Consider the following 25,875-nt stretch of genomic DNA (forward strand, 5'->3'; position numbering starts at 1 on the left):
AAAGGCATGTTTACTATATGTAACATAACTGTTCTGACAAATATATGTAAGTTTTTGAGAAAAAAAATAAAAAACTAATACATATTGTAATGTTTTTGAGAAAAAAAATAAAAAACTAATACATATTGTAATGTAGTGTCGCGCTATGGGCCCAATATACTTACATGTTTATATTATGTATAGTGACCTCCTGTTACATACTTGTATGTCTGAGAGTGAAATTAAATCTGAAATCCGTTAACCCATCTCTGGCTAATACCTAACTTGTGAGGACATTGATGTGAATTACTTCTATGAAGCACAGAACACTTTCTATTCAAAGACAACTTATCGAAGATGTACAGTGATGGATGTCTGACTTCATGGAAATCAATAAATTAACAACAGTTAACAGTAAAAAAACACAGAATGAAAGCGAGCAGAGCTCTGCTCTGTTGTTGAGTATTCATGAAATGTACTTTCGAATAACAAAATCCGAAAATAAACTTAGGAATAGGTTTTAGCCATGACTTCCTTCTTCACATTGAACTATGAGATAGCTTCTTGTCAATATTATATGGATTTTTTTTTGGTACCAAATCTTAAAAAATAGAAACAACAAATCAGTCGTTTAAAAGAAATATATTTAATGAGTTCATATACAGAGCAATGTTAAAGTATGTATAATGATAAGTGTTTCTAAGAATGTACGTGTTCAGTTATAAGAAGATTGCTGCTTAGTTTTTCAGGTGTTGTGATGCCTTTGTTCCCTTTAATTGACCTGAGAATGATACTTATTTTAGCCTATACATTCACACTAAAATAATATATATTTGTTTAAGCTGTTTTGATTTTCTATTGTAACCCATCATTGACTATTTAAAAACTATCACAGAGAAAGAAGATGAACTATCACATAAACATTAGCACATATGGTGATGTTAGTGAGGCGGGATTATCCAACATCTACATGGTCACAAAGCATCTTTTCGGTGTCTTAACTAATTGTGCACATATTGCTTTTAAGATGAACGTTTATCTTACATAATGGCCCTTTATCTTTGTACGGTATTTCGATTCGTTTACGAAAAACGTGGCATTGACGAAATAAATATGTCAAATTAAATTTTGTTCATTAATGATGGACACCGTTATTAGTCAACGCTTACTGTAGCTGCCATTAAGTGCCAGTGCTTTGGTGCCGGAAGTTTCCTTAAAAATGCCGCACGTGCCCGGAAGTGCCTATCATTGTCTAAATCCTCCCCTACCGGAGGTGGTCTAATGCAGCTTATTTAACAGAATATACGACAAATTGTTTAATATAGTTTTGCGTGATTTATGACAAATATAGAAAATTTTTAATTATTTTATACTCAAAAAATGTTTTTCTTGGTAAAGTTTATCGCAATCTTAACGCGAATTATAATATTATCATAAACATTGATGAATGTCAACAACAACTAATGATTATCTATAAGCTAAAAGAATAAATTAACTATATGTATTCATAAGCTAAAGTGATAATTTAACCATGTGCCAAGACGTCATTTTTAGCAAAATATCTTTAAACATCTTATCTAGACGTTTTAAACATATTAAGAATATCTGTTGTTATTGGATACCAAAGTTGCGGTCATCCAAATCCAAAATTCACACTTTTACCATTCATTTCTAGTGTTGATGACATTTAGGTTACCATATGCTCCTTTCCGGATTATCTCCGTATCACATTCAAATGATGAATATAGTTTCTTTTAATTAGTCAGAGTAATTTAATTTAAAGGTCAGTACCCCTTTATTATCCTATTATTTATGAAATTAAATGTTTTCATCTCACAATCCGTTGTTTGAAACCTTTTGTCTCCATGGAAAAGTTTTTTGATAAGATTGGGACTACTAAAACGACAGAAATAAAACACAATAACGCCTCGTCATATTGCACTAGAGTCGCCCAGCCCGTCTGTTGTCGATAAATATGGACTCAAAAATTTATTTCAACTGCGGTAAAACTTACAAGCTGTATCAAAACCGCTTCTTTTGTTGTAAACTAAAATCAATAAAGCTAAGATTACACTTTTGGAATGGGTTTTTGAACGTAATTCTATTGAATAAGTCAGAGTACTTTTATCAGCCTCTATATCCAGGTCACAATCAGGATTCAGGGAGTCATGGTTGTCTCCCTGTCATATTATTTTGGTATACTAAGTTGAAAATATCACAACCTTCAGTTAGTTTTATGTACAATGTTAGGGACTGTTATAAAACATAAATACAATATATATCAACATTTTCAGACGATGTAGATTGTTTTAGGTCAAATGTCAAAATGTCTCCTCGTAATAAATGCTACAAAAAGCAAACGTTAGTCCAGGTATCCATGACAACACAACAAAATGACGAAAATCTGATATGTAGCGTGATGGTATTTTTGTTCATGATCACGTGATCATCTTGAATGGTTCGGTCACTGTCGTCTATCGTCGGCCTGTGAAAGAAAGAAATGATCAATTAGTATGCAATTATACTATACATACATGTACATTATCTTTAGTGCTAATACAATGTATATTTGAACAGTTATGTTACTATTAGGACGCTATATACATACTCGTGGAGAAATAAACATTGTTTTCCTCTTTTCATTTTACCGAAGCTTACTTGGTAAGTATTCTATTATGCATGTACACATGACATTCCCAAATTGGAGAGGGACCAGGAGAGAAATTTTGATTTCATCTACACATGTTTATCCCTTTACTCAGAATAGTTTCCCCAGTTCTTTATTTTGAGCCCCTACCTTTCATTCTGTTCATATAACAAATGTTAAGAATGGGATGATTGCCGATAGTTTTTGGGTTGTTAGTACGCGCTCTTGCATCTTTAATGTTTACTGATGAAGCCTAGATGATCTTACCTCCATACTTATAACAGGGGTATGGCACAAAGTTGCGGCCGCTCCTTCGGAGGCAGTACGATAGGTGGCGCCTCCTCTTATCTACGGCGCCTGCTTCGGAGGGTTTGTCCTCTGACTCTTCCAAAATTTTCTCAGGGGCTACTAGAACTTCAGGATGTACCTTTCCTTTCATGATAAGCTACAAAGCATAGGATACATGTTATTATATAACATGTATTAAAAATATACTAAATTGAATATTTTATAATGTTTGACCAAACATCATTAAATATTAATCTGATGGCGACTTTTATCTATCACGTATATTTAAATCCTAAAAAGGAGTGCAGTAATTTAGAATGCAAAATTAGGTTTTGGAACATTTTCTTGGTTTAAAATGTGGACGAAAGCACTGAAAAAAATTAAAATAAAATTACCTGTCATATTCATTGTGTAACTTGAATGTTTAAAACGAATCTTTTAGATAAATTTATTTTTAAAAACAAACCAATTATTCATGATAAATGTATGAAAAACCTGTATCTTGTAGTAGATGTAATGTTATTGAAAAACTATTTATGAAACATGTATATTATGTTGTATATTTTGGAGTGGGAAAGGACGTTAACAATATAAGATCTAACCTGCGCCAAACCCAAGCTTTTGCTTATGTTAATGTTTATGACAATATAATACTAGTATGGTCAAACTAACCAGACTTTACTCTCCATTATATATTGCTACGACAGGCGATTTCTCACCAAACGTTTTGACGTACTTTAGTATTGCTCGTGGCTCTTAGATACGAACTGCAGCGACTGATGACAAGATAAGACTAGATAATCAATAGTGGGCCTGTGGGGTCTTCATCTACCCGATTGCTTGGACAGGGCTTTAACTTACCTCTTTTAAGGCATTGTAGACAAGGTCTTGCATCATGTCACCCAACTCCCTCGTGTCCATATACTTCGGTCTTTTTTCTTCGAGGTGTTCCTGCAATGACAAAAGTACCTTGAAGTTTTATATCCATCGAACAATTTTCCTCTGTGAATTGTTTAAATGTGATTGCTCTTTTTCTCGCAAGAGAGCCAGTGGAATTATTATTGTGATGTTTTACATAGACACCCCCAGGAGAAGAAGTTGTAAATAAGTTAATTAATATACAAACCAAATGGAATCAATGAAATCATTTTCACTAAGAGACGTAAATTCATGCACTGTCGCACGCCTTGGACGAAAACTGTTATTCCAGCTTCCCTTTTGCACCATTTTTTACTTTTTTTTTGTATTGTTTTCCTTTTACCAGCCAGTTCGTTGTCTTTGTTCTATCATTCTAGTTTTGTTGTTTCCTTGCTCTCGGTTCTGATGTTGTATGTGATTCGCTGCTACTAGTCTTTATCTAACCCTATCAAACCCGTAACAGAAAAAGCTGGCATTTCTAAAGGGCGACTTACTACAAGGTTTTATGCTTAATATACAAAAAAAAACAGTAATATTTGTTGATTATTTTCGCCTTACGTCCTACAACATCTAATACGAGGTATAACATTCGACTTCACTTTAATTTAACAAAATTGAATTGGTAATATCTTTATGGGGTACTGACTGAAAATTATATAAATGTTCTGGCTGACTCCTTGGGGGCCTGAAGGGCGGGGCTAAAAGGGGTAAATTTGGCTATTTCCATAAAAGCGACTTCTCTGAAACAAAGCATGGGCTATAACTCATAATGCAATGGTAGTATCCTTTTAGGGTGGAGATTCAAAATTTTACAAATGATTTGGCTGACCCCCGGGGCCTGATGGGCGGACCAGAAGGAATTTGATTATTTCATATAAACGACTTCTTTTCTGAAGCTAAGTATTGCATTACACTTTTAATGCAATGGTGGCATCCTTATAGGATGAGGATTCCAAATTGTACAAATAATGGGGCTGACCCCCTGAGGGGCAGGACCAAATGGGGGTAAACATGGCGACATTCATATAACTTCTCTGAAACATTAAATGGTGCTCATAGTCATATTGTATTTATTTGAAATTCAAAATTAAACAAATCGTGGGGTCAATTTTGCTATTTCTAATTGTAAAGTTTGTGAAAATGACTAAAAGAACAGGTGTGCGATACAGTCCCTCTGGATTTAGTTTGCTATTTTTATTGTGAAGTTATTTTTTTAATTTACACCAGCATAGCGTCAATACTACGATGTTACCCTGACTGGTTTGAGAGGTTCCGTGATTCAATATTTAAAGCTACAAAATAATACTCGTAACTCAAAGTTTATTGCTCTGTTTAAAATTCCTGAAACATGTTTCTGCTGGTCGGGTTAAAAACCAGAAATGTATTAAATTGTATTCAACTATTCCACTATAAAGCACTTTTGGGAAAATCGGATTGTTTTATGGTGTAGAATAAACAGTCACCCGCATTTAATCTGCGTCTGTATCACTCCTGGAAGGATGATTGCTTTCCTGCCACTGACTGATTACCTGTTGGCCCCGGCCTGATGCTGAAGTCCCATTAGGTCTTTTTCTACGACTGTCTAGATTAACTTGATTTCCACCACACCATACCAGAAGCATGTTACCCTTTCTGCTCGGAGAAATTGATTACTCTTAAGTTTCCTGGGAAATATATCTTTGCCATTAGTTTCCTTTGACTTTTGAAATTTAATGCAGGTATAGGTGATTCGAATCCTTAATTACGGGATCGATTCATCACACATGATGTGTTATTTCAATTGAAACCTTTGACGCTTTCACACAAGTGAATTGCCGATTGATTGATGTCGTCTTTAGGCACATGACTTTCTCAGATGCCTTTTACTGTCTGCCCGCGCTACCTTTGTTATTCAAGTCACGCATCATTATAAAAATTATTTCTCTAATGCTATATTACCATGAAAACAAAATCAGCGGTGGTAATAAAAGCAGAATATTAAAACCGAGAAATCATATTACAAGTATTCTTTACGTATGTGGTTTGATTATTAAACTGGTGAATGTTCCTCCAAACGAAACAAACATGAGTCTCAGTATTGTGTAGGCTGTAGAAACGTACAATTGTTGTGAGTGGCGGGGCGTAACCATGCAATACCAGTGAACAATTCATATGTAACATGAATAAATTATGATAACTAAAACATCATTAGCGATTGTTGGAATATATATTATAAGTTTCTGTGTAATATTGTTGCTTAAGCAATATGATAAACCAAGATGGTCGTATGCTAAATGCAACGTTTGCATAATTTGTATTAGAAACTTTTATTTGTCAATAGAGCTTACAATTGTTACATTTCCATATTTGGCTGGCTGGATTACGTCTTCATAGCTTTTAGTCAATAAAATCTAAAGTTGATTAATATACAATTAAAGCATAATTAAATGAAAGTAAGACACGTGACCATACCACAGGGTTGAATCCTGGATGCGTTTTTTAAAACAGTTTTGAGAGTACTCCATATGATGGTTGGGCTGTGATCATTAAACCTTTGCATCAAGAGCTCCCTTGCTAATTTCCAACGAAACCCAGCGTATAAGGACATAGTGAATGTGATATATAACAGTCGATCTTTATTGTATTAACATTAACTCCCCGATGCTTAAACAGATAAAAGTTCGCTGGTTTGTGCAAATGCACCCTCGGCACTACCACAACAGAATTGTAAACATTAATTATTTAGAGCATCAACTATGGCTAAGGTCTTTTGTATGCACCACTTGTGTAGTACAATATTCCGATAAAAGACATTACACAACATTGTGTTCGCTGTATTGGCTGTCACTTTACATGAGGCAACGTTCCGGTACTATATACAACTTAATGTCAGAAACTTATCGCAGAATGACAAGCACCTGATAATCGATGATAAAGGGACGCCACTCTAGTGTGTAAAGAACATAGGCCCGGTAATGGAGAGGACTTTAACTGCTATGACATCAATGTAAAGCGTGAGATAAGAATCCAGATTACGGGTGGTACCATGTTGATACATTACAGCACTGTATGAAGGCTTTAGGATTACTTTGTAATGTGATCGGAAAAATACATATCAAAACTAATTTGATCACGCTTTATGCATATACATAATTGTAGTAGTTGCTGCTGTTACTTAGCGATTATATCACAGGGAATGAGAATGCCCATAACTACCTAATGTGACTGTGGGAGGTGTTATATTATGTGTATTAAAGTGGTATGCATCACTGAAATAGAACAATTAGAAGACACAATTCTAATAAACGACATACTCTTGAAATAGAAAAGTGTTTCCGTATACATATATATATATATAAATATTGTCATCGGAGGTCTGGTTGATGATAGGATGTTATGGGAAAAACCAATCAAACTTCACATAATACCATTTTTATCCCGTGCCGAGTAATTTGATTTATAACATTCTCATATATAGAATGTAGTTGGAACTTGGAACACCGGCTGTTGTATCATTGTTCATTCTACTAATTGCATGCTTATTCACATGGTACAGGAATGTACATCAAACTTGTGTGCAGTTACGTAACTGTAATTTAATTATCTCACTCTCTATACATGTACATTGACATCAATTGTTCATATTGCTATGAAAAATTGAGGTAATATCATAAATTCCATTTATCAATAAATATGACTTCTGATCTTCATCCTCAGGGATATCTTGCATGTTTCCGTGGTATATATCCTCAGACATGTCAATAATTGTCCTTTCACAAGCTCTTTTGTAGGAAAGTAAAATGATGAATGAGAGTGGCGTTGGTGGCTCTCCTTGTAATACAACCGATGTGATTCTATTGTATTTGTACAGTTTCACAGACGATATCAATGTACTGATTAATAGAACTAATGGTGAATGTTTAACGCCTAATGTCATTTCAGGATGGCCTCCTCATGAATAACATTTGTTGCATGTGGTGAGTGTCTATGTATTAAAAGTACACTGCAATAGTGAGTGCCCTTTTTGTATTTATATAATAAAGTGCTAATTCAAATCATACATTTAATTGGTCACATTTTAACAGCCAATAACGGGCAAATCAGTCCTGTCAATCACTTTAATGTTTATAAATGCCGAACGTTAAGTAGGGGCAGAACCTAGAACTTCTAAAATGCGGCGAGCAAACACTGTCTCTGTCAGGGGACATATCCAAGGGGCTTCCTCACACGAGCAAACACTGTCTCTGCCAGGGGACATATCCCAGGGCCTTCCTCACACGAGCAAATGCTGTCACTGTCAGGGAACAGATCCTAGCGCCTTCCTCACAGGAGCAAACGCTGTCTCTGTCAGGGGACATATCCAAGGGCCTTCCTCACACGAGCAAACACTGTCTCTGCCAGGGGACATATCCAAGGGCCTTCCATACACGAGCAAACACTGTCTCTGCCAGGGGACATATCCTAGAGCCTTTCTCACAGGAGCAAACGCTGTCTTTGTCAGGGCACAGATCCCTGAGCCTTCCTCAAACGGGCAAACACTGTCTCTGTCAGGGGACAGATCCTAGAGCCTTCATCACACGAGCAAACGCTATCTCTGTCAGGAGACAGATCCTAGAGCCTTCTTTACACGAGCAAACGCTGTCTCTGTCAGGGGTGACAGATCCCAGGGCCTTCCTCACACGAGCAAACATTGTCTCTGTCAGGTGACAGATCCTAGAGCCTTCCTCACACGAACAAACGCTGTCTTTGCTAGGGGGACAGATCTCAGGGACTTCCTCACACGGCCAACACTGTTTCTGTCAGGTGACAGATTCTTGAGCCTTTCTCAAACGAGCAAACGCTTTCTCTGTCAGGGGGGACATATCCCAGGGCCTTCCTCACACGAGCAAACACTCTCTGCCAGGGGACATATCCCAGGGCCTTCCTCACATGAGCAAACGCTGTCTCTGTCAGGGGACAGATCCTAGAGCCTTCATCACACGACCAAACACTGTCTCTGTCAGGGGACAGATCCCAGGGCCTTCCTTACACGACCAAACGCTGTCTCTGTCAGGGGACAGATTCCAGGGCCTTTCTCTCACGAGCAAACGTTGTTTCTGTCAGGGAATAGATCCCAGGGCCTTCCTCACACGAGCAAACACTGTCTCTGTCAGAGCACAGATCCCTGAGCCTTCCTCACACGGGCAAACACTGTCTCTGTCAGGGTACAGATCCCAGGGCCTTCCTCACACGAGCAAACACTGTCTCTGTCAGGGGACAGTCATAGAGCCTTCCTCACACGAGCAAACGCTCTCTCTGCTAGGGGGCAGATCCCAGGGCCTTCCTCTCACGGGCAAACACTGTCTCTGTCAGGTGACAGATCCTAGAGCCTTCCTCACACGAGCAAACGCTCAACACCAATGTCAAAGTGTGATGATGATTAAACGACACCAGTGATCACAAAAGATCTAGGTACCCATCTTGATGAATATACGGCACCGGTGAGTGATCATACAAGATCTAGATACCTATCTAGATGAATATACGACACCAGTGAATGATCATATAATATCTAGATACCAAATCTAACACCGTCTAATGAAATGCAAAATACACCAGTATCCGCTCTGTAGACTTCATATAATTTTTTCAAGGAAATATATTTTGTCTCGCCAGCTTCAAGCTTATTAATCTTAAAGAGCAAAACTTCCTTGTAGGGAACAGTAAGACAATAATATTATTTTTTTCTTGACATTACCCATTTTACAAAACTATGAATCATATCAAAATATTGATAAAGGTTCTGACAAAAGTGCGCAATTGGTTTAAATTTTAAATGATGAAGGAAACAACAGAAACGCGATGAAACCAACGTTGTAAGCCAATGTCAAATCTTCTCTCTAACCTATATCATTTACTTGCTTCTTATCAAAATGGGTTCGCTCCTTTTTTATAAGAAACACTGGGAGACTTAGACACTTAGAAAACTTTCATTTAGTTTGTTTGGAGTATATTATAGGCTATTATTTAGATACATTTCGTTGTTTTCTAGATGTATTGAGGGAAGGTGATTTTTTTATTTGTTTGTTTGTTTGATTGATTAATTAACGTCCTATTAACAGCCAGGGTCATGTAAGGACGGCCTCCCATGTATGCGGTGTGTTGCGTGTATGTGTGCGAGGTGCGTGTTTGAGAGACTGGTATATTCGTGTTGTCTCTTGAATAGTGGAATTGTTGCCGTCGAAAACACCAAGCAACATTCCCCACCCGTTCACATTGTATTGACAACGGGCGAACCAGTCGTCCCACTCCCGTTATACTGAGCGCTAAACAGGAGCAGAAACTACCACTTTTATAGACTTTGGTGTGTCTCGGCTAGATAACAGAACCCAGAGCCTTCCTCACAGCGGCGAGCGCTTAACTCAAGGCCAAAAGTTAGGTGGTGTCAAGGGAGACGTTAGATAAGAAAAAGTTAGTTAATAAGAAAGAAAAAATAAGATTCTAAATCTAGTCGCCTTTTACGATCATGAAATAGGGGCAGCAGGTACTGTTGTAACGCCCTACCTGCAGGAAGGGAGATAACTCCGTCATGTGAACTGATATTATGAAAGATGGAATCGAGAGAGAGAAGAAAATAGTCAAAATTTGGTTTGATATAATGTATTTTGTTTAAAGGTATATATGCCATATCTGGTCGAAAATTGGACATGTTGTTTTATCGTCAGTAATCTTTTGAAAACCATAACTTAAGAAGTAAGCTGTGAATATCATTCCAAGGCATGGACAAGTATTGTATTTATTAACTTTTTAAAGTGAATAATATATCAAAAGCTATTCTTGATTCGTGAGCATGGAAATTCAGACACATATAATTTTAACGCCCTATCAACAGTCATTGAAAATTGACAGTTTGTTTGTCTAGGGGTTTTGAGATGGAAGTATAATTTATATGCTTCATATATATGTTGCCTAGAAGTACTTACCGGTGCTTCTTGGCTGTCTAGAGGTATTGAGAGGGCTGGCATGATGAGGAGAAGCGAGAGAAACATACTGAGGACTGCTGTCAGGTTGATATCCATGGCTGCAACAAAAACAGTTCATCATTATTTGATTAATAACGTGTGACTCGGTAAAGGAAGAAATGTCGTTTTATCAAAAATAAATTAGTAACATACTGCAGTTCAAAAGACGAGCTTGCACAAATCACAGGTAGAATGTCGTATACAATAGTGGATCATGAGATACTTCTTTAAATAAGTATTTAATTGATAGTAATATTTACAATGCCACTGCACAGTACCTATTGAAGTGTTGTATTTATCTTTGTATATCCGGTCGGCTATCCATGGCAGCACACCTTACGAAACTGGAAACAATTATTTCCAGCCAAATATTTACTTTTCATATTTTTTTCTCATAATGGCAATGTACCAGTGCTATAGTGCCACCGAAGCCACCAAGCAACACACTCCGCCCGGTCACATTATACTAACAACGGGCGAACCAGAATATAATAAATAATTGGAAAAAAATATGAGTAATCATGTAAGAAAGATATCCTTGTAATGTTAAAAAACCCGATGTAACCAACCAACTATTGCATGCTACTTCCGTTTGAATGTTAAACGCGACTAAATTTGGTATCTTTTAATTTGTTTCCCTAAGGCTCATCGAGTTTTTTGGGTTCTGACTGGCCAAGACACATTATATTCCCTCTTTGTCTTTACGGGTTGGTTGAATGATTGAGCTTTACATTCAATTAAGGTCAAGATAATAAAATAAGATAATAAGATAAGAAAAGATAAGATTCTAAATTTAGTCGTCCCTTACGATCATGCAAAAGGGGCAGCAGGTACAATTCAAACGCCCTACCTGCAGGGCCAATGGGAAATAGACTTTCGAGCCAACAACTCTAAAACAATTAAAGCGTTCCTAAATAAATGTTATTATGAGATAATAGCAAAACAATAGCAGCATACATGTTTTATGTGAAAACTATTTAAATATTATTACGGGTGAAGCATGCACACTGTTGAAGTAATCAGATTGGTTTTGTTTGCATGAAATTCGATCCTGAATTCAAACACAGAGAAGAATACGGATTATGCTTTCTATTTAATTATTGACGATTGCTTCAGTTCCGAGTTTTATGCAGGTTTACTCTACCGTATAGTATGGTAATGTATGACACGTAGTGAGTCATTGTGACCACTAAATCGGGAAGGCATACTGCAACTCTATACACGATACCTTATACATTGTACCTTTGTATTGCTTGGGACAGTGGTCGCTTTGTTCGTTAAGGTGTACCGACATAAACCACTAGCCTCCACTTCTGGGTGGCTAGTTCCATAAGTGAGCCAGTTACCAGGTACTGACAGTAGAATGGCCTCCTCCTAACTCGGCCACCTACTTCAATCTATATTTTTAGGTATTGATAAGACGCAAGCCAAAATAAATCGAACCTCAACCCAGCATTCAGGGTTAAACGCACAGAACTACTATATCGTCAAATGAAGAATACGCTCTGCAGGTAGTATTGCAAATCCTCAACATAGAGTCTGAGAATATGCAAAATCATATCTTCCCCTACTTCAGTATTGTTCTTTAGTAAAGGGACATGTAGTTTGCTACAAATTTGAAAGGTAATAATTGTCTAATTGCTATGCGCCTGATGTTTTTTGAGAACACCAACCTTCTACAGTACCTGGCAATTGACAGTGAATATAAGGAAGAATGGCAAAGTATCTTCAACCTCTCTATACTCATTGTTAACGCAACTTAATTAAATTTTGAAAAAGATAGAATTAAATGGAATTTATGTCCAATGTCTTTGTGTCAATCCCACAACACATTTATCAGGAACGTAGTACACGTTCTGTCATAAGTGTTAATTGTGACATATTTTACCAGACACATTAACCGGAAGTTATATTGCCGTATAGCTGTTGTCTGATTGGTTGTGATTTTTGTTTTAAAACTATGACATTTTGTTGAAATTTCTTTATTGAAATGCATATTTGATATCAATAATTGATAACTCTCTGTATTGTTCTTTCAGTAAAGCCATCAAATTCTGTTGATTTGTCCCGTACCATTGAAAACAACGTGTCGGTTTTAAAATACCATAAATTCAAAAAGAAAAATGCCATGCTCAAATTGTTGGTTCATGACTGTCAAAATGGGGAATTTGTGTAACGGAAGTTCCTGGTTTAAAAGCCTACACAGATGTACTCTACATTTGGAACGATGACGATATACGCCGATTATATCGCGTCCATTGAATGACGAATGCAATATTGGCAGCTTGCCTGAAATATTTACACATGCCTACATGACAACAAGCATTGAATCATGAAATGTTTTGTAAAAGGATGATTACGTATGACCAGGATAGGAAATGGGAATTTTAAAATCGTATTTTGAAAGACAAATTAATCGATATATATTTAGAACTCGTGTAGAATCAATGCAACGCAGATGTTAATACTAATATTTAAACAGATAAGAATACCACTAAGAGTATGCATTAATGGTTTTTTTCGAAATGCTGTGATCAATTACTGCTGTATGCATTGTTTCAACAACCATGGAACCAAATATGGAAAATAACACATTTACAGAACAAATAGTCCAATCCGTGTCTTTCAAAGCAATTTGAATGATTTTCGGATATAAAATTTCAGTTAAAACATGGAACTTAAAAAGGAATACGATATAATGCAGGATTCCAGTACATGAACACCAACACACCTTATAGTTATACATGTATTCAAATGTCATATCTAAAACTGATGAGAACTCGTGAAGTTTGAGCTGCTTCTTTTTTGTTTGTTTGATGTTTTCATCATAGCTGAGAAGTATGTCGACGATATTAACCTTCCAATTCTAGGGTATTGTCCGGTCCGGTTTTAAATGACATGTTCTTATTAATTTCGTATTTTTTAATTTTGATTGGTCGTTTTGACAATAAAAATTAGAGTGTGGTACAATGAAAATAACCGAAAACCGTTAATCCGTTGCTCTTTAGTTAATCACTATATATCTGCTCGATTTGTCCCATCATACATGGACCCGATCTAGGTTGTGATAAGTTGTATGTAGAACTTTGGTACTACAGTGGGACAATAGTTTTACGTAGGCCTCTTTGCTTTATCATCCGGTATACATCACATGCTCTTTGGTCATGAATATTTTATCGGTTATATTTGCCTTCTGCGGTACGTTCATTTACTTTCGTTTGAAAAAATCGATTGTGTAGCCATTGGAACTCTTTTGCGTTTGAAGCTCGTAGTATATTTGTATATTTCCCTGTGAATATTGTCATGGGCGACTTATTTTGGAAATTACAATGTAAACAGGCAATTCATCGGGGAAACGTTTTCCCTACAAGATAATGAAATTCATAACGAACAAACACTTTTAGCATCATCTTAATATAGTATGTTCTCTTTAATTACATATATACTAGGTATGCTATTTACACAAACCGTAAACATCCTGCTTGGTCAACTCATATAATAAATGAAACTGTCAAAATGATTTACAACATATGAGGATTAGAAGAGAGAAAAAAAAACGAGGACGGGTAGAGATTTAGTTTGAAAGAAAAATAATCAAAACCCCTAATCATCTACATTACATTTACAATTTTCATATATGGACATTCAGTAAAGAACCTTATGTTTCAGAAATACCGATATATTAGATGTGAAATTAAATTCGGTATTTTTATTATTATGATAAAGATGTTCGCGGTATTTAATTGATGTGCTAAAGACGCTGTGAAAAGGCGAATGTGTTAATTCACATTCTCACATTATGCATTGACGGTGGGTAAATACTACCGTAGTGTCAAAATTAGTCAGACAAAAGGTATGCGTGCGCAGTTACTGTTCGACCTTCCGGTTTTCTCATACACCGAGACGTAATGTTATTACGATAAAATGTTCACCACAATAGAACATCCCGTGCCTCAATTGTGTTAATGAAAAGTGCGAGCTCACGTCGTGTGGCGCGTGACTGTTACACACTACTACTGGCATGTTCACATATATTCTGCGGGCATTTACTTACATATGGAAATTAAATTAACATGATGTGGCGTAAGATAATTATTTGAAACCGACTGACCTTTCCGAAGTAAATGCTTTATTTGGCCATCTCCTATATACGATATAGGTGATGTGTATGTAAATGTGTCAATTTCCCCCAATCATCGATATATGGGCCCTGAGGTTACACTTATGAAGGATTCTGACTTGCTGTCACCGACGACAATATTGATATACTTTATATACACAATATCCCAGCTGATGAATTTCTATTAGTTACGTAACCACAATCACACCAACGCCGCATACACGCAACAGACAGATTTAATGTATGTAACATATATTTCTGATTACAGAAGAAACACTTTCTGTGTTCGGTCAAACAGCTGCAGAAACCATCCTTACCAACACAATATCGAAACTTGAAATACCACATATCCGACGCAAATATGATCTACCGTTGTGCAATAACCAATGTATCCTCTGGAAATCGAACTTAATAGATTGCCCCTAGGTTGGGAATCTTGCTTCCTTGTATACTGTCTGTACTGAGGAAGACATTGGCAGCATACTTCAGTGATATAGCACAATAAAAAGTGCAACAGTTCCACTATACAAGAAGACACAACACGAACATACCACAGTCTTCAAAAACACGCATCTCGCACTTCACACACGTTACACACTGCATACATGGGAGACCATCCTTACATGACCATGGCTGTTAATAGGACGTTAAAATAATCAAACAAACAAACAAATAAACAAGGGAAGAAATTAAATTCTACCACGTGACCGCAGACATACAAGAAAAATGTTTTCTGTATACCAACATAGAATTTAGAACATACATTAGTGATTAAGTTCTATAAAATAAAAAAAGCTTCCCCGCCATCACAACGAGACACATCACAGACAGAAAGTATACCGCAGTCATCAACAACATGCTTACATAGTTCTTAAACGGTGACTGAACGTAAGACAACATCGAACTTATGTCATAAACAGGCCAGTTCCTTCGTGTCTTAGGAATTTCAAACACGTTTGTTTGGTTACACACGGCATTTTTATTATGGGCTGTGCCTGTATTTGTGGTGATTATACATCGCACAACAGTCATGAACTTTATTGGTTGCGGTTTGATGTACCTGTACTCTTTAACCTCCACATGACAAATGAGCGACGAAGCGTAAGGTCACGAAGGAGTCAACTTTACGACAACACACTTGAATTATTAGAGTTTTATTTTGGATTTTTAGTAAAACAGTTTGATTCGAATTGACCTTTAAACAGTTATAGTCATAATATGACTGACTCCTCCGGTATACGTGTGATGAGTGTATCTTGAGAATCTGGTATAGCGCTGTCATGTCTCCATATGCAGAAAATGCTTATTTAAGAAAATCTCGAACTGACCATTTGAAGGTCTACAAAACATTGTGTCGTTAGCCCTCAGCATAAAAGAACTGGGGCGCCCAGTTTGCCCCTTTACAGTAATATGTAACTGGGTGGACTGTGCTTTGTCAGCATACTTTATTGATATAGTCTATGCATAATAAGCTAGATATCTGCTACAACAAACTCGGAGACACTACATAAATTATTCTCCCAAAACACACGTCATCACACGTAACAAATTGCTGCATTTTAATTTCTTATCTGTTAGTAGGACGGTAGACAAAACCAACCAACCGGCTATATTTTATTTAGAACGTAGAAAGTATCGCCTTCCATGGTGTTACATATTCTTTATCAGTGTACAACCCTAGTACTCAGAACTGTATAAATACCTTACTAGTTGCTATTATAACATTTCCACGGATTCAACAGAAAAAATGTCGAAGCTGAATTTACTGATACGACTAAAGGACAAGAAAATGTATACGACAAGTAGGTAGAACTGCAACAACCATATTCATTAGCAAATAAATATAGCTATGCGCAGGCAGAAAGAAATAAAAGCTAGCACATAATACATCGTACTAGTACCAGCTACGATGGAGTTACCTGAAATTCTAAAAGTCATGACCACATGCTTTTAATGCCATGTTCTTCAGTTTTAATGACAGTACTTTCCATTCTCAGGGTTCAAATGCACTTAAAGAGGAGTGATTCATTTTTATTTTGGACATTTTCAGAGATAAGGAAAAGTACTCTTACGTTGTTCATCAACCACGTGGCTGCCTAAATGGTGATGTAATTGATGTAATTTACATTAATAATCAGCGCTGAACTATAGAGACATGTTCATTTAAATCCCTTAATACTTAACCAAATACAAAGTAATGTTACCACCACCTGAACTTAAAATCGGCAAAACAAAGCCAAATATATGCCTCAACGTAAGATTGGTTGGTTGTTAAAGTAACGTCCTATCAAGATTTAGTGCCATAGAAGGAAGGCCTCCGAATGAAATACTGAAAGGAGAGTAAGTCTAGGTGGTCCAGGTGAGCATGCACTTTTCTGCTTCATTGACGATGCGAACTATATACACATGGGGCAAACTAATTCTCTCAGCTGAGAATAAAGTGACAAAAATGGAATCCATACGAATCTAGTTGCATGTCCAAACATTTTAAAGGGATATATATAGTTCAATCATCACAGAACTGTTTTGTCCCATTCTTGCATTTGACTGCTCCTTACTGGTTGTAATTTCAAAGTTTGCCAAATTCATACTTCAATACAGATAAAACGATTTCCTTCATTAGAAAGACAGAAATAAGTTAAATCATAGAATTGTCGATAGGAAGCATGAGAATAACTCCGCTATCAGCGGTATCATTTTAGTTTATTAGTGAAGACTGCTTTCAAATTTCCTAATCAACTTGGTAAGACCCCATCCTTATAGGTTTTATCGATTTGCTATAGAGCTACGTTTGTTCTGGGATTTTAAAGCGAACGTCGGATGCTCATGAGTATCTTTAGGTCCAAAGAGGATTTTATTGTGTGTTTTCCTAACCTCGTAATGTCCGTCTTCATCACTTGATGTCAGTTCTTAATGCCAATTTGTAAGGTTACCTGGTACAAACTTATATCTTTCTTTAGCATTTATGTAATAATATCTATTGGCGGTTTAGAACTTAATTATTTCATGCCGAATAATTATTTCACGGGGTTATTGAGTTCAATAAATGTAATCACTTCTTATGTAGGTTTTACTTAAAATATTGGGAGCCAAATCAAGAAAACCATCGATAGGTAGGGGAAGCTCGCCACTCAGTAATACCTGGTTCTGTTATCGTTAGAATGTTAAATGTGGAATTCAAAATTGTTAATATTACTGTGATATTTTAATTTTCGTTAAGATGAAATTTCTATTACTGTGATATTTTAATTTTCGTTAAGATGAAATTTCATTTAGTTATGATACAATTCCAAATGCAAAGTAACACTTAAAAACAATGTTTTAACAGGAATGTATCGAATTCAGGAATGTATCAAAATCAACCTGAACCATTAAAAGTTCATTACATTTAATTTGTCGGGGCAAGTAAGAGTATCATGAAATCGGAGAGAGCAATGTTTATTACATTCCGAAAGTATAGATTTTAAATGATAGCGAAACCAATCATCCTATATTGTATTCACCCTGTAAAACACTTGAAACAATTTGAATAATTTTCAGTAACGTTGCGGCTTGAATTATTCATTGACCTTGATGAAATTGGTTGTGTATTTGATCGACAATAAAATCTTCGTGGATATTTCTGAAATTGATTTTCTAGTTTAAAAAAGAAATCAACAAATGTGTCACTCATTATTGATATATTATTTTAAATATTAATGGTGTGGGTCGGCGTATACATGTTGCGTGTGAAGCATGTATGTTGGCATCATACACGATGTTCTATTTAACTAGGGCAATGTACAATATTATGAATGACATTATAACCATTATTTTCGAAACCATGCATGCATTATTGAAGATGAAGCATTAGCTTAAAACTATGAAAGCATAGCATCGGTCTTGTCATGGAACAACTTCCCTTCCACTTTCGGTAAATGTCCTAGATATCATCCCTTCTCCCACCCAGTCTGATGATGTATAATACGCAACTATCGACCTAGATTAAGTAAGTTTTACGTGGGCAAGTCATTTTAAAATTTATAGTCCTTCCATAATCTTACAATTTAACCAAACTCGATATCTAATAGGACATAAGTTAAGTACTTAAACCTTCCCCATTTTAAAACTACAGAGCTATTATTTGCGATAATTATTTACCATGTAGGCATTGGGATAGGTTGTGCCCTGGTCAGTATACTATCAGTGTAATATGATAGTGTGCTGATTGACGATTAATCAGTATGTTTCCCTGAGATAACATTGTAAAGCTAGTAAGAGTTTCAGTTATAACAAAGAGGCAAACGAATATTCCACAGAAGTCCGAAACACATATGAAATGATAACGTAATCATGCTGCATACTATGGAGGAAATTCTTAAATGGCCTTCATTATTGATACGATCCAATCCTGTACCTTCATGTCAGTCCTTCTCTCCCCTCCCTCTCCAATCCTCCTTGTCCATTTCTCCCTTCCTCATCCTCCTTGTCCGTTCCTCCGTTCCTCCTTGTCCATTTATCCCTCTCTCATCCTCCATGTCCGTTCCTCCCTCCCTCATTCTCCTTGTCCGTTCCTCCCTCCCTCCCTCATTCGCCTTGTCCGTCCATCACTCTCTCTCTCTCATACTCCATGTCCCTGCCTGCCTCCCTCATCCTCTTTGTTCCATATTATTGTTTAACTACTTAGAACAGATATAGAGAATACATGGTTAGTATCTTACAATACAAGGTTTATTTTGGTGCGAGACTTAAGAAAGCCGAGATGACGAGGCTTTGCCGAGTTAGTCGAGCACCAAAATAAACCTTGTATTGTAAGACACTAACCATGTATTCTGTTTATCCTGCAACCATTATGACACTCAAAACGAAAGCAAATTGACAGTTATTTACCTGGTTTTGCTCGAAGCGAGGCGCTTCTTTGATGCGGAGGTAAAGATTCATTCATTAAACCGAATGAGAATGTAACTCCTTTTTACTGTCGTGGGAAATAAATACGCGCATTCACAAACAATATCAGTAATTCTATTCAGTGTTTAATATCACTGAAACAAAATGAAAATACTCAAAAAAATAAATACACATTTAGAATTACTTTACAATACATACCTTTGCCATGATGCGAGAAAAAGACGACACCGCCATACGAGATTTTCGATTTCGTAAAAATGACGTCATTCCGGGGAAAGTGACCTCACGTTTTAGCGGGAATGAATGACGTTTCATTCATCGGAAGGTTTAAGTTCTGGGTCAAGTTAGAAAAGTGCCGTCAGATATAGAACAAATTCACGTGATCGTATTGACGGATAAAGCATTTCGTATTGACGGATAAAGCACAAGTTTATCCGGCAGTAGTTAACGGTCAGTAAGTTTGACAGTTGCAGGATAAAAAGCAATTAAATGTTGATGGCTATATGAAAATTTTCAGTTTCTAGATATAAACTTATATGAATATGAATGCAGCATCATGCAGCAATAGGCTGTCAGTCATTTAAATCATATCTTTAAGTTCATACAGAATACTGTTATGTTTTGTACACTATGATGCCTACTAAAATTTTGTTGTCAACTTCGAAGTATATCATTCACTCTATATTTCCTGTGATAGCATTGTACATATGCAGGTACATAAATGATACCTTTAGGAAGCACATGAAATATTCACCACATCCTCAGACAAGCTGGCAGACTCTTTGCTTTGTCAGTATAAAACAACACTATAGCACTAGGTATCATTTGTTTTGTATGAAAATGTTTTACCAGAAGCAAGTATGTTATTTCAGATTTTCTCGTTTATGTTTTAACTTTGAAATATGCTGAACTGCCATTGTGTATATCTCTAACACCACACATTTACCCGTACCGTCACTGTATCTGTTTTTTCTGTTTTGCACGAACTATTTCCCTCCTCCCTTTTTCATTACTTATCTTTGTCATACAATGATCTGTAGAGTCTACAAATCACAGCCCACCATTTCTTCCACTAAATAGTTTATTGCCACATAAGTCATATGTTTTCCATGTTGCGGCATATCTCTTATTCAAAGTATTGCCTTGGTCGCAATTGTTCTTCTTAGGACGTTAACTCAATAAACCAGCCGACCCATTTTAAACAATATCTATTTCATTAGACAACATAAACACGGTTCCATCTTATGTCCAAGATTTACACTCTCCTGTTGCGAAAACACAAGCCAACACCACCGTAAATAATGAATGCCACTAGAGGAATTGTGGGGACGCCAAGTGATCAAACGGTACCGTCAACGGACCTATTCATGTCAGAAAAGGTGATGTTACTGACGTTTTACTGAATGGATTAGTTTACGGTTTGGTGTACAGCACCCGCAGTAACACCCGATATATATATATTATATTGTGTTATTTAAATGAAATATTTTGCTTTAGAGTTTTACTTTGAAACGGTTACTGATGTGTATGACTGGTATGCAATGGAAAGTCCATTTCATTTCTACTGTTTTGTTAACGGCGATGAATTGAACATTCTTATCCGTTGCATTTACATGTTCGTGTGTATCATGTTAGAGCTGCTAGACAATCACACCCATTGGGGTGTTATCTTAACAGGCCCGGGTCACTATGGAGACCTTATATTGTCATACATGTGAAATAGTTATGTAGATGGGGATATTACTGTCTATATAGAGTGCTTAAATACAAAATCCTCGAGAAAATGGATACAGCACTAACTGCATTTTATATAGATATCTCGTATTGAAAAGAAATGTGATATCAAAGGCAAATACAGGATTGTAAGATATATATACGGATTTATAAAATCGTATTATTTTGTATAACTCCTATATTAATTAAAGATGTTTTCCAAATTAAGATAATTGGGATCGAACTAATATCGCAAATCGAGTGTTTTCTATTGTTTTTATCAAACACCAATGACGTTTGATATAAATGACGGTACGATCATCAAGGTTAACCTGTTAATCCATTATCGAGTTTTAGTCGACTGATCACGATAGCTGAAATCTTATTTTACATGATTAATATTGTCCGAGTAAGATACTTTAGTAATATTTGTTATGTTATATTTGAATGCTTGATTTTTATGAATATCAGTAAAACGTTTCCTGATATCTATCCATAGACCGTAGTTGAGTCGCCGGCATTGACAAAAATAGTCGCACATTATAGGGGTGTGTGGAAGTCCGTAAGTGATTAAAAAGGATAAGATGTTATTTATATTGTTTAAATATTGATGTTTAACAATTTTAAGACGCACCATTCGGTATTTCATTCTGTAGAGGAGTTGAACATCATATTTCACGATTTTATTACATTTGACAAATTTAATTTGCATGCTGAGACTAATTGGTAGTTATATGAATTTAACGAAGTATCATTCAAGGACAATGTGCTTTTCTAATTAGCTATGAAAAGTAAAAAGGATTCTCATTGTATACCAGCGTGAAAACAGCACAGAATTAGTCATACAAACTGCAAATAAATACATGATACAAGACACAATTAGCAGCTTTTATATAAATAATCATTTAGAATTCAATTACACTTCGTGCAATAGTTAAGTCTTTTACGTACTAATCACTATGGGTTCGGCTAGACGTGTCAACAATATCACATATTATATTATTATATTCGTCTTTTTAGTCGTAATACAGATAAGCATCATCAAAATACAGTTTTAGTGTAGAAGCGCGCAATGCTGATTTCCACGCGCGATGAGTAAAAGTTGACTCATTAAAAACATTAACCTTGTGCTGGTAATATACTTGCTTCAAAACATATGAATTAATGATGAGTTTGTCATTGGCATTTAACACGATGTCAGGTCCACTTCATTTCCAGCCTGGCATATTTAACCGTTAAAAGTGTTTTTGCCGTTCATTAAATCAATTTTGGAAACAATTTTAGAGTATGTTTCGCCTTGCAAAACGATCAATCGACCTACTAAGATATTCGTCCATATTTTGCTATAGAACACTTAATTATGATAATGAGACCACTAACAAGAAATGATAAAAGAGCTTAATTTAATTTGCTTCGTTGCATTTTAAGTTAAGTTTTGAAGAATGAAGTGAGTTAGGAGATTTGATAATCAAAGAATTACTAAAAACGGACCATGAAGTGTTACCAGATATTTCTATAAGATCAATAATGAGATAGATATGACTGTTGAAACAAAATGTAACTAAAATTGTATTATATAAAATATAAAAAAAAAAAACCTTTACAGGTAAAGGGTACATCGGAATTCATTCACTTATATGTCTAAACGTGGGTAAATGCCTGTTAAACGAAGTTTATTCGCTCTATAATTTTTTTTTTTGATATAAATACTGTCATAGTTTCTTTTCACCAATCACATTGGATATCCTGTTAAGTTGGATAGCGTTTATGAACTGTCAAATACATATGTATCATAATATAAAATATACTTTCTACATCATAATGGACAACCTCACATTGTTCGGACTTTCAGTTATCAATTATGTAAGATAATAACACCTATCAATGCTTCTGCATCTTTGACACGACAGAAGCAAACTTGCTGGAGAAATTAATATGATTAATATGTAATAAAATAAGATATTATGCCCGATGTGTTATAAAATAACATGTTATGACTAATATTCTACAGAATAGTGAAACCAATTTTGTTTTAATTATTTATGACTCACGAAATCAACAACGCAAAAAGGTGATTGCCAATTAGGTGGAAGGAGGTTATGCCATTCACAGGATATATATTGTAGTGTTCAAAACAAACATTTTGCATTTTGCAATTTTACTCAAATTTTCCATCTAATTCCTTGAAAATTCTAGAAAATGTTGTTACCGGAATCAATATTCTACATTTGAGATAAATATTTAATTTTTTTTCTAGGTGATGCTTTGGAGAACAAATAGTGATTCTAAAATAATTTCCTGATAAAGCATATTTGAAATCAAAATATAAAAATAACCTTACCCTTACCATATAGCAAGACAGAACATGTATTGAATATGACTTGACGATAGATTGTTCCATACAAGACCTACCTGCTGTTGTGGGAATGATCCAAATACACAATTGCTGCGTCCTGTATACTACACACCCTGCTAGTCTGTGTTCTGACTGACGCTCAGTGCTACCTAGTCCACAGCCGTGCCAGCTTTTTGTTGGTCGCCAGTAATTATGAGCGGCTCTGTGTTGCTTTCCACCCCCTCACTAGGCGGCGTCTGTGTGCGTAAACGTCATCGGTGTCAGTGAACCGTGACCGCTACTGAGGCTGGATGACTGGTGGGAACGTTCCTGGAAACCAAGGTGTGTTTGTATATGACAATGGCAGCTAGATGCTGGCACCTAAGCAGGATTCGGATTAGGGATAGTTTCAGCAACTGGTCTTCCACCAAGAAACTCCGTATTAATCTCTACTCTTACTGTATTTTGTTCTTGATAATATTTTCGCTAATGTTGCAGCAATCGTTGACCAATAATACAATGCAGTTTCCCTCGCATTGTATACATTAGTATATTTGTGTGCCTACAACATCTTGTAATAAGAAATTTTATTTAACAAAGATTTTTTTTCCCATTTAAGTAGATGCATTGAGGTGAAATGTATTTACATAGGGATAAGAACATATTGTTTGGTACTAAATTTAATATGTACTTACAAATATATATACTTAAATAACATTATACGACAACAACGATTATTTTGATAGGACAGCCAAATGCAACCCGAAATACGACGTGGCGCTATTGTAATGTGCCAATGGCAACACAACTGAACAAAAAAGTCCGTGTAAAACTAATCCATGAAAGGTGTTTTTTTTAAAATATATTTTCCTTCATTAGTCTAGTATACTGTAAACGCAGCAACTAAATTTCGCGATTTCAAAGTCAAATCAAAATCGCAAACATTAATTTGAAAACCTGAATTACAATATCTTTCAATATGGAATAAGTGGTAGTTCCCAGAGATAAACTATCGCGAATTTAATTTAATCGCGATTAAATCGCGTGCGAAAGAAAGTTAACAATATCATTTTCATACTTCAGTAAGTTTACATTTATAAAATACTAAATATCTAAAATAACTTATAAAAACAAGTAAATACTTTGAAATAATACATTATTAACACCGCGCAGCTACGATAGTTGTAGTAGTGACGTAACTCGACGTTGATACAACATGTCAACGGCTCGCCGATGTCAAAATTGTTATTCGCGACTCATTTTACAAAGATCATGCTCATTGTAAGGTGCATTTTTTGTTTCTTACTCTCTAATGTTTTTCTAAATTGTTTTTCACGATTTATATTTGCCGAGTCGAATGGATCGAATCGTATCATAACAAATTGACAATGGCCTTGCATAGCTTCATCCGATATTAATGCAGTGAAAGTGTAAATATGATTTGATGCATATAGGCCAAGGAAGTAATATATAGACGGTGGTTTTGCATATAACACTGGATCCCTAGCAACATATGTCTGTAGGATACGAATGACTTTTATGTTATAATTTATTAAACCCCAAACCCTCCCAACCTCATTTTGTAAAAGGTGGGCGTATCTTGTTCTGATAAGTACATCTACACTGCATAAGAATTATTGCCATCAAGTCTTAATGAAATCACACTAGAAGTGCAGAAGGAGTAGTCGGTCTATCGTTTGGTTAACAGACGGACAACCGAGGTCAAATGTCAATATATGATCGTAGTAATCTGGGTTAATTACTCGGCACAACGTCTCACCAACATGGACACGTGTAAGTGCTAAGTAGCACAAGAATAGCGTTTTATTGGTCAAAATAGGTCACAGTGACTTGATTTTGATAAGCGATACACTATATTACAATACATTGTTACTATAAAGTGTTATGAGATTAAAATATGTTTAGGACGTTTGACACTAAAGAAGACTACATAGACAAATATCAAACAAACATTGGATATAGATGTATGTTTAAAGTAGTTTACCTT

The 25,875-nt window shown here is 35.8% G+C and overlaps 1 protein-coding gene across 1 annotated transcript; it reads right to left on the bottom strand.

The window, feature by feature from the left end:
- Window positions 1-606: 606 nt before the first annotated feature.
- On the bottom strand, window positions 607-24,106 carry LOC138314704 (uncharacterized). Its single transcript, XM_069255184.1, has 5 exons — window positions 23,945-24,106; window positions 10,774-10,871; window positions 3,776-3,865; window positions 2,894-3,071; window positions 607-2,464 (listed from the first exon to the last, which is right to left on the bottom strand). The coding sequence occupies exons 2-5, from the start codon at window positions 10,867-10,869 to the stop codon at window positions 2,454-2,456; spliced, it is 375 nt and encodes a 124-aa protein (XP_069111285.1). The 5' UTR covers window positions 10,870-10,871; window positions 23,945-24,106; the 3' UTR covers window positions 607-2,453.
- Window positions 24,107-25,875: the final 1,769 nt, after the last annotated feature.

Source organism: Argopecten irradians, chromosome 2, assembly GCF_041381155.1.
Source record: "Argopecten irradians isolate NY chromosome 2, Ai_NY, whole genome shotgun sequence".
Classification (NCBI taxonomy): domain Eukaryota; kingdom Metazoa; phylum Mollusca; class Bivalvia; order Pectinida; family Pectinidae; genus Argopecten; species Argopecten irradians.

What these genes read in the sequence shown, in the direction of transcription:
- LOC138314704 (XM_069255184.1), bottom strand. Translation starts at nt 10,869, where the DNA reads ATGGATATCAACCTGACAGCAGTCCTCAGTATGTTTCTCTCGCTTCTC. An exon ending in TAGACAGCCAAGAAGCACCG is followed by an intron (nt 3,866 to 10,773) that starts GTAAGTACTTCT and finishes TTGTCATTGCAG; the next exon opens with GAACACCTCGAAGAAAAAAG. An exon ending in TCTACAATGCCTTAAAAGAG is followed by an intron (nt 3,072 to 3,775) that starts GTAAGTTAAAGC and finishes TATGCTTTGTAG; the next exon opens with CTTATCATGAAAGGAAAGGT.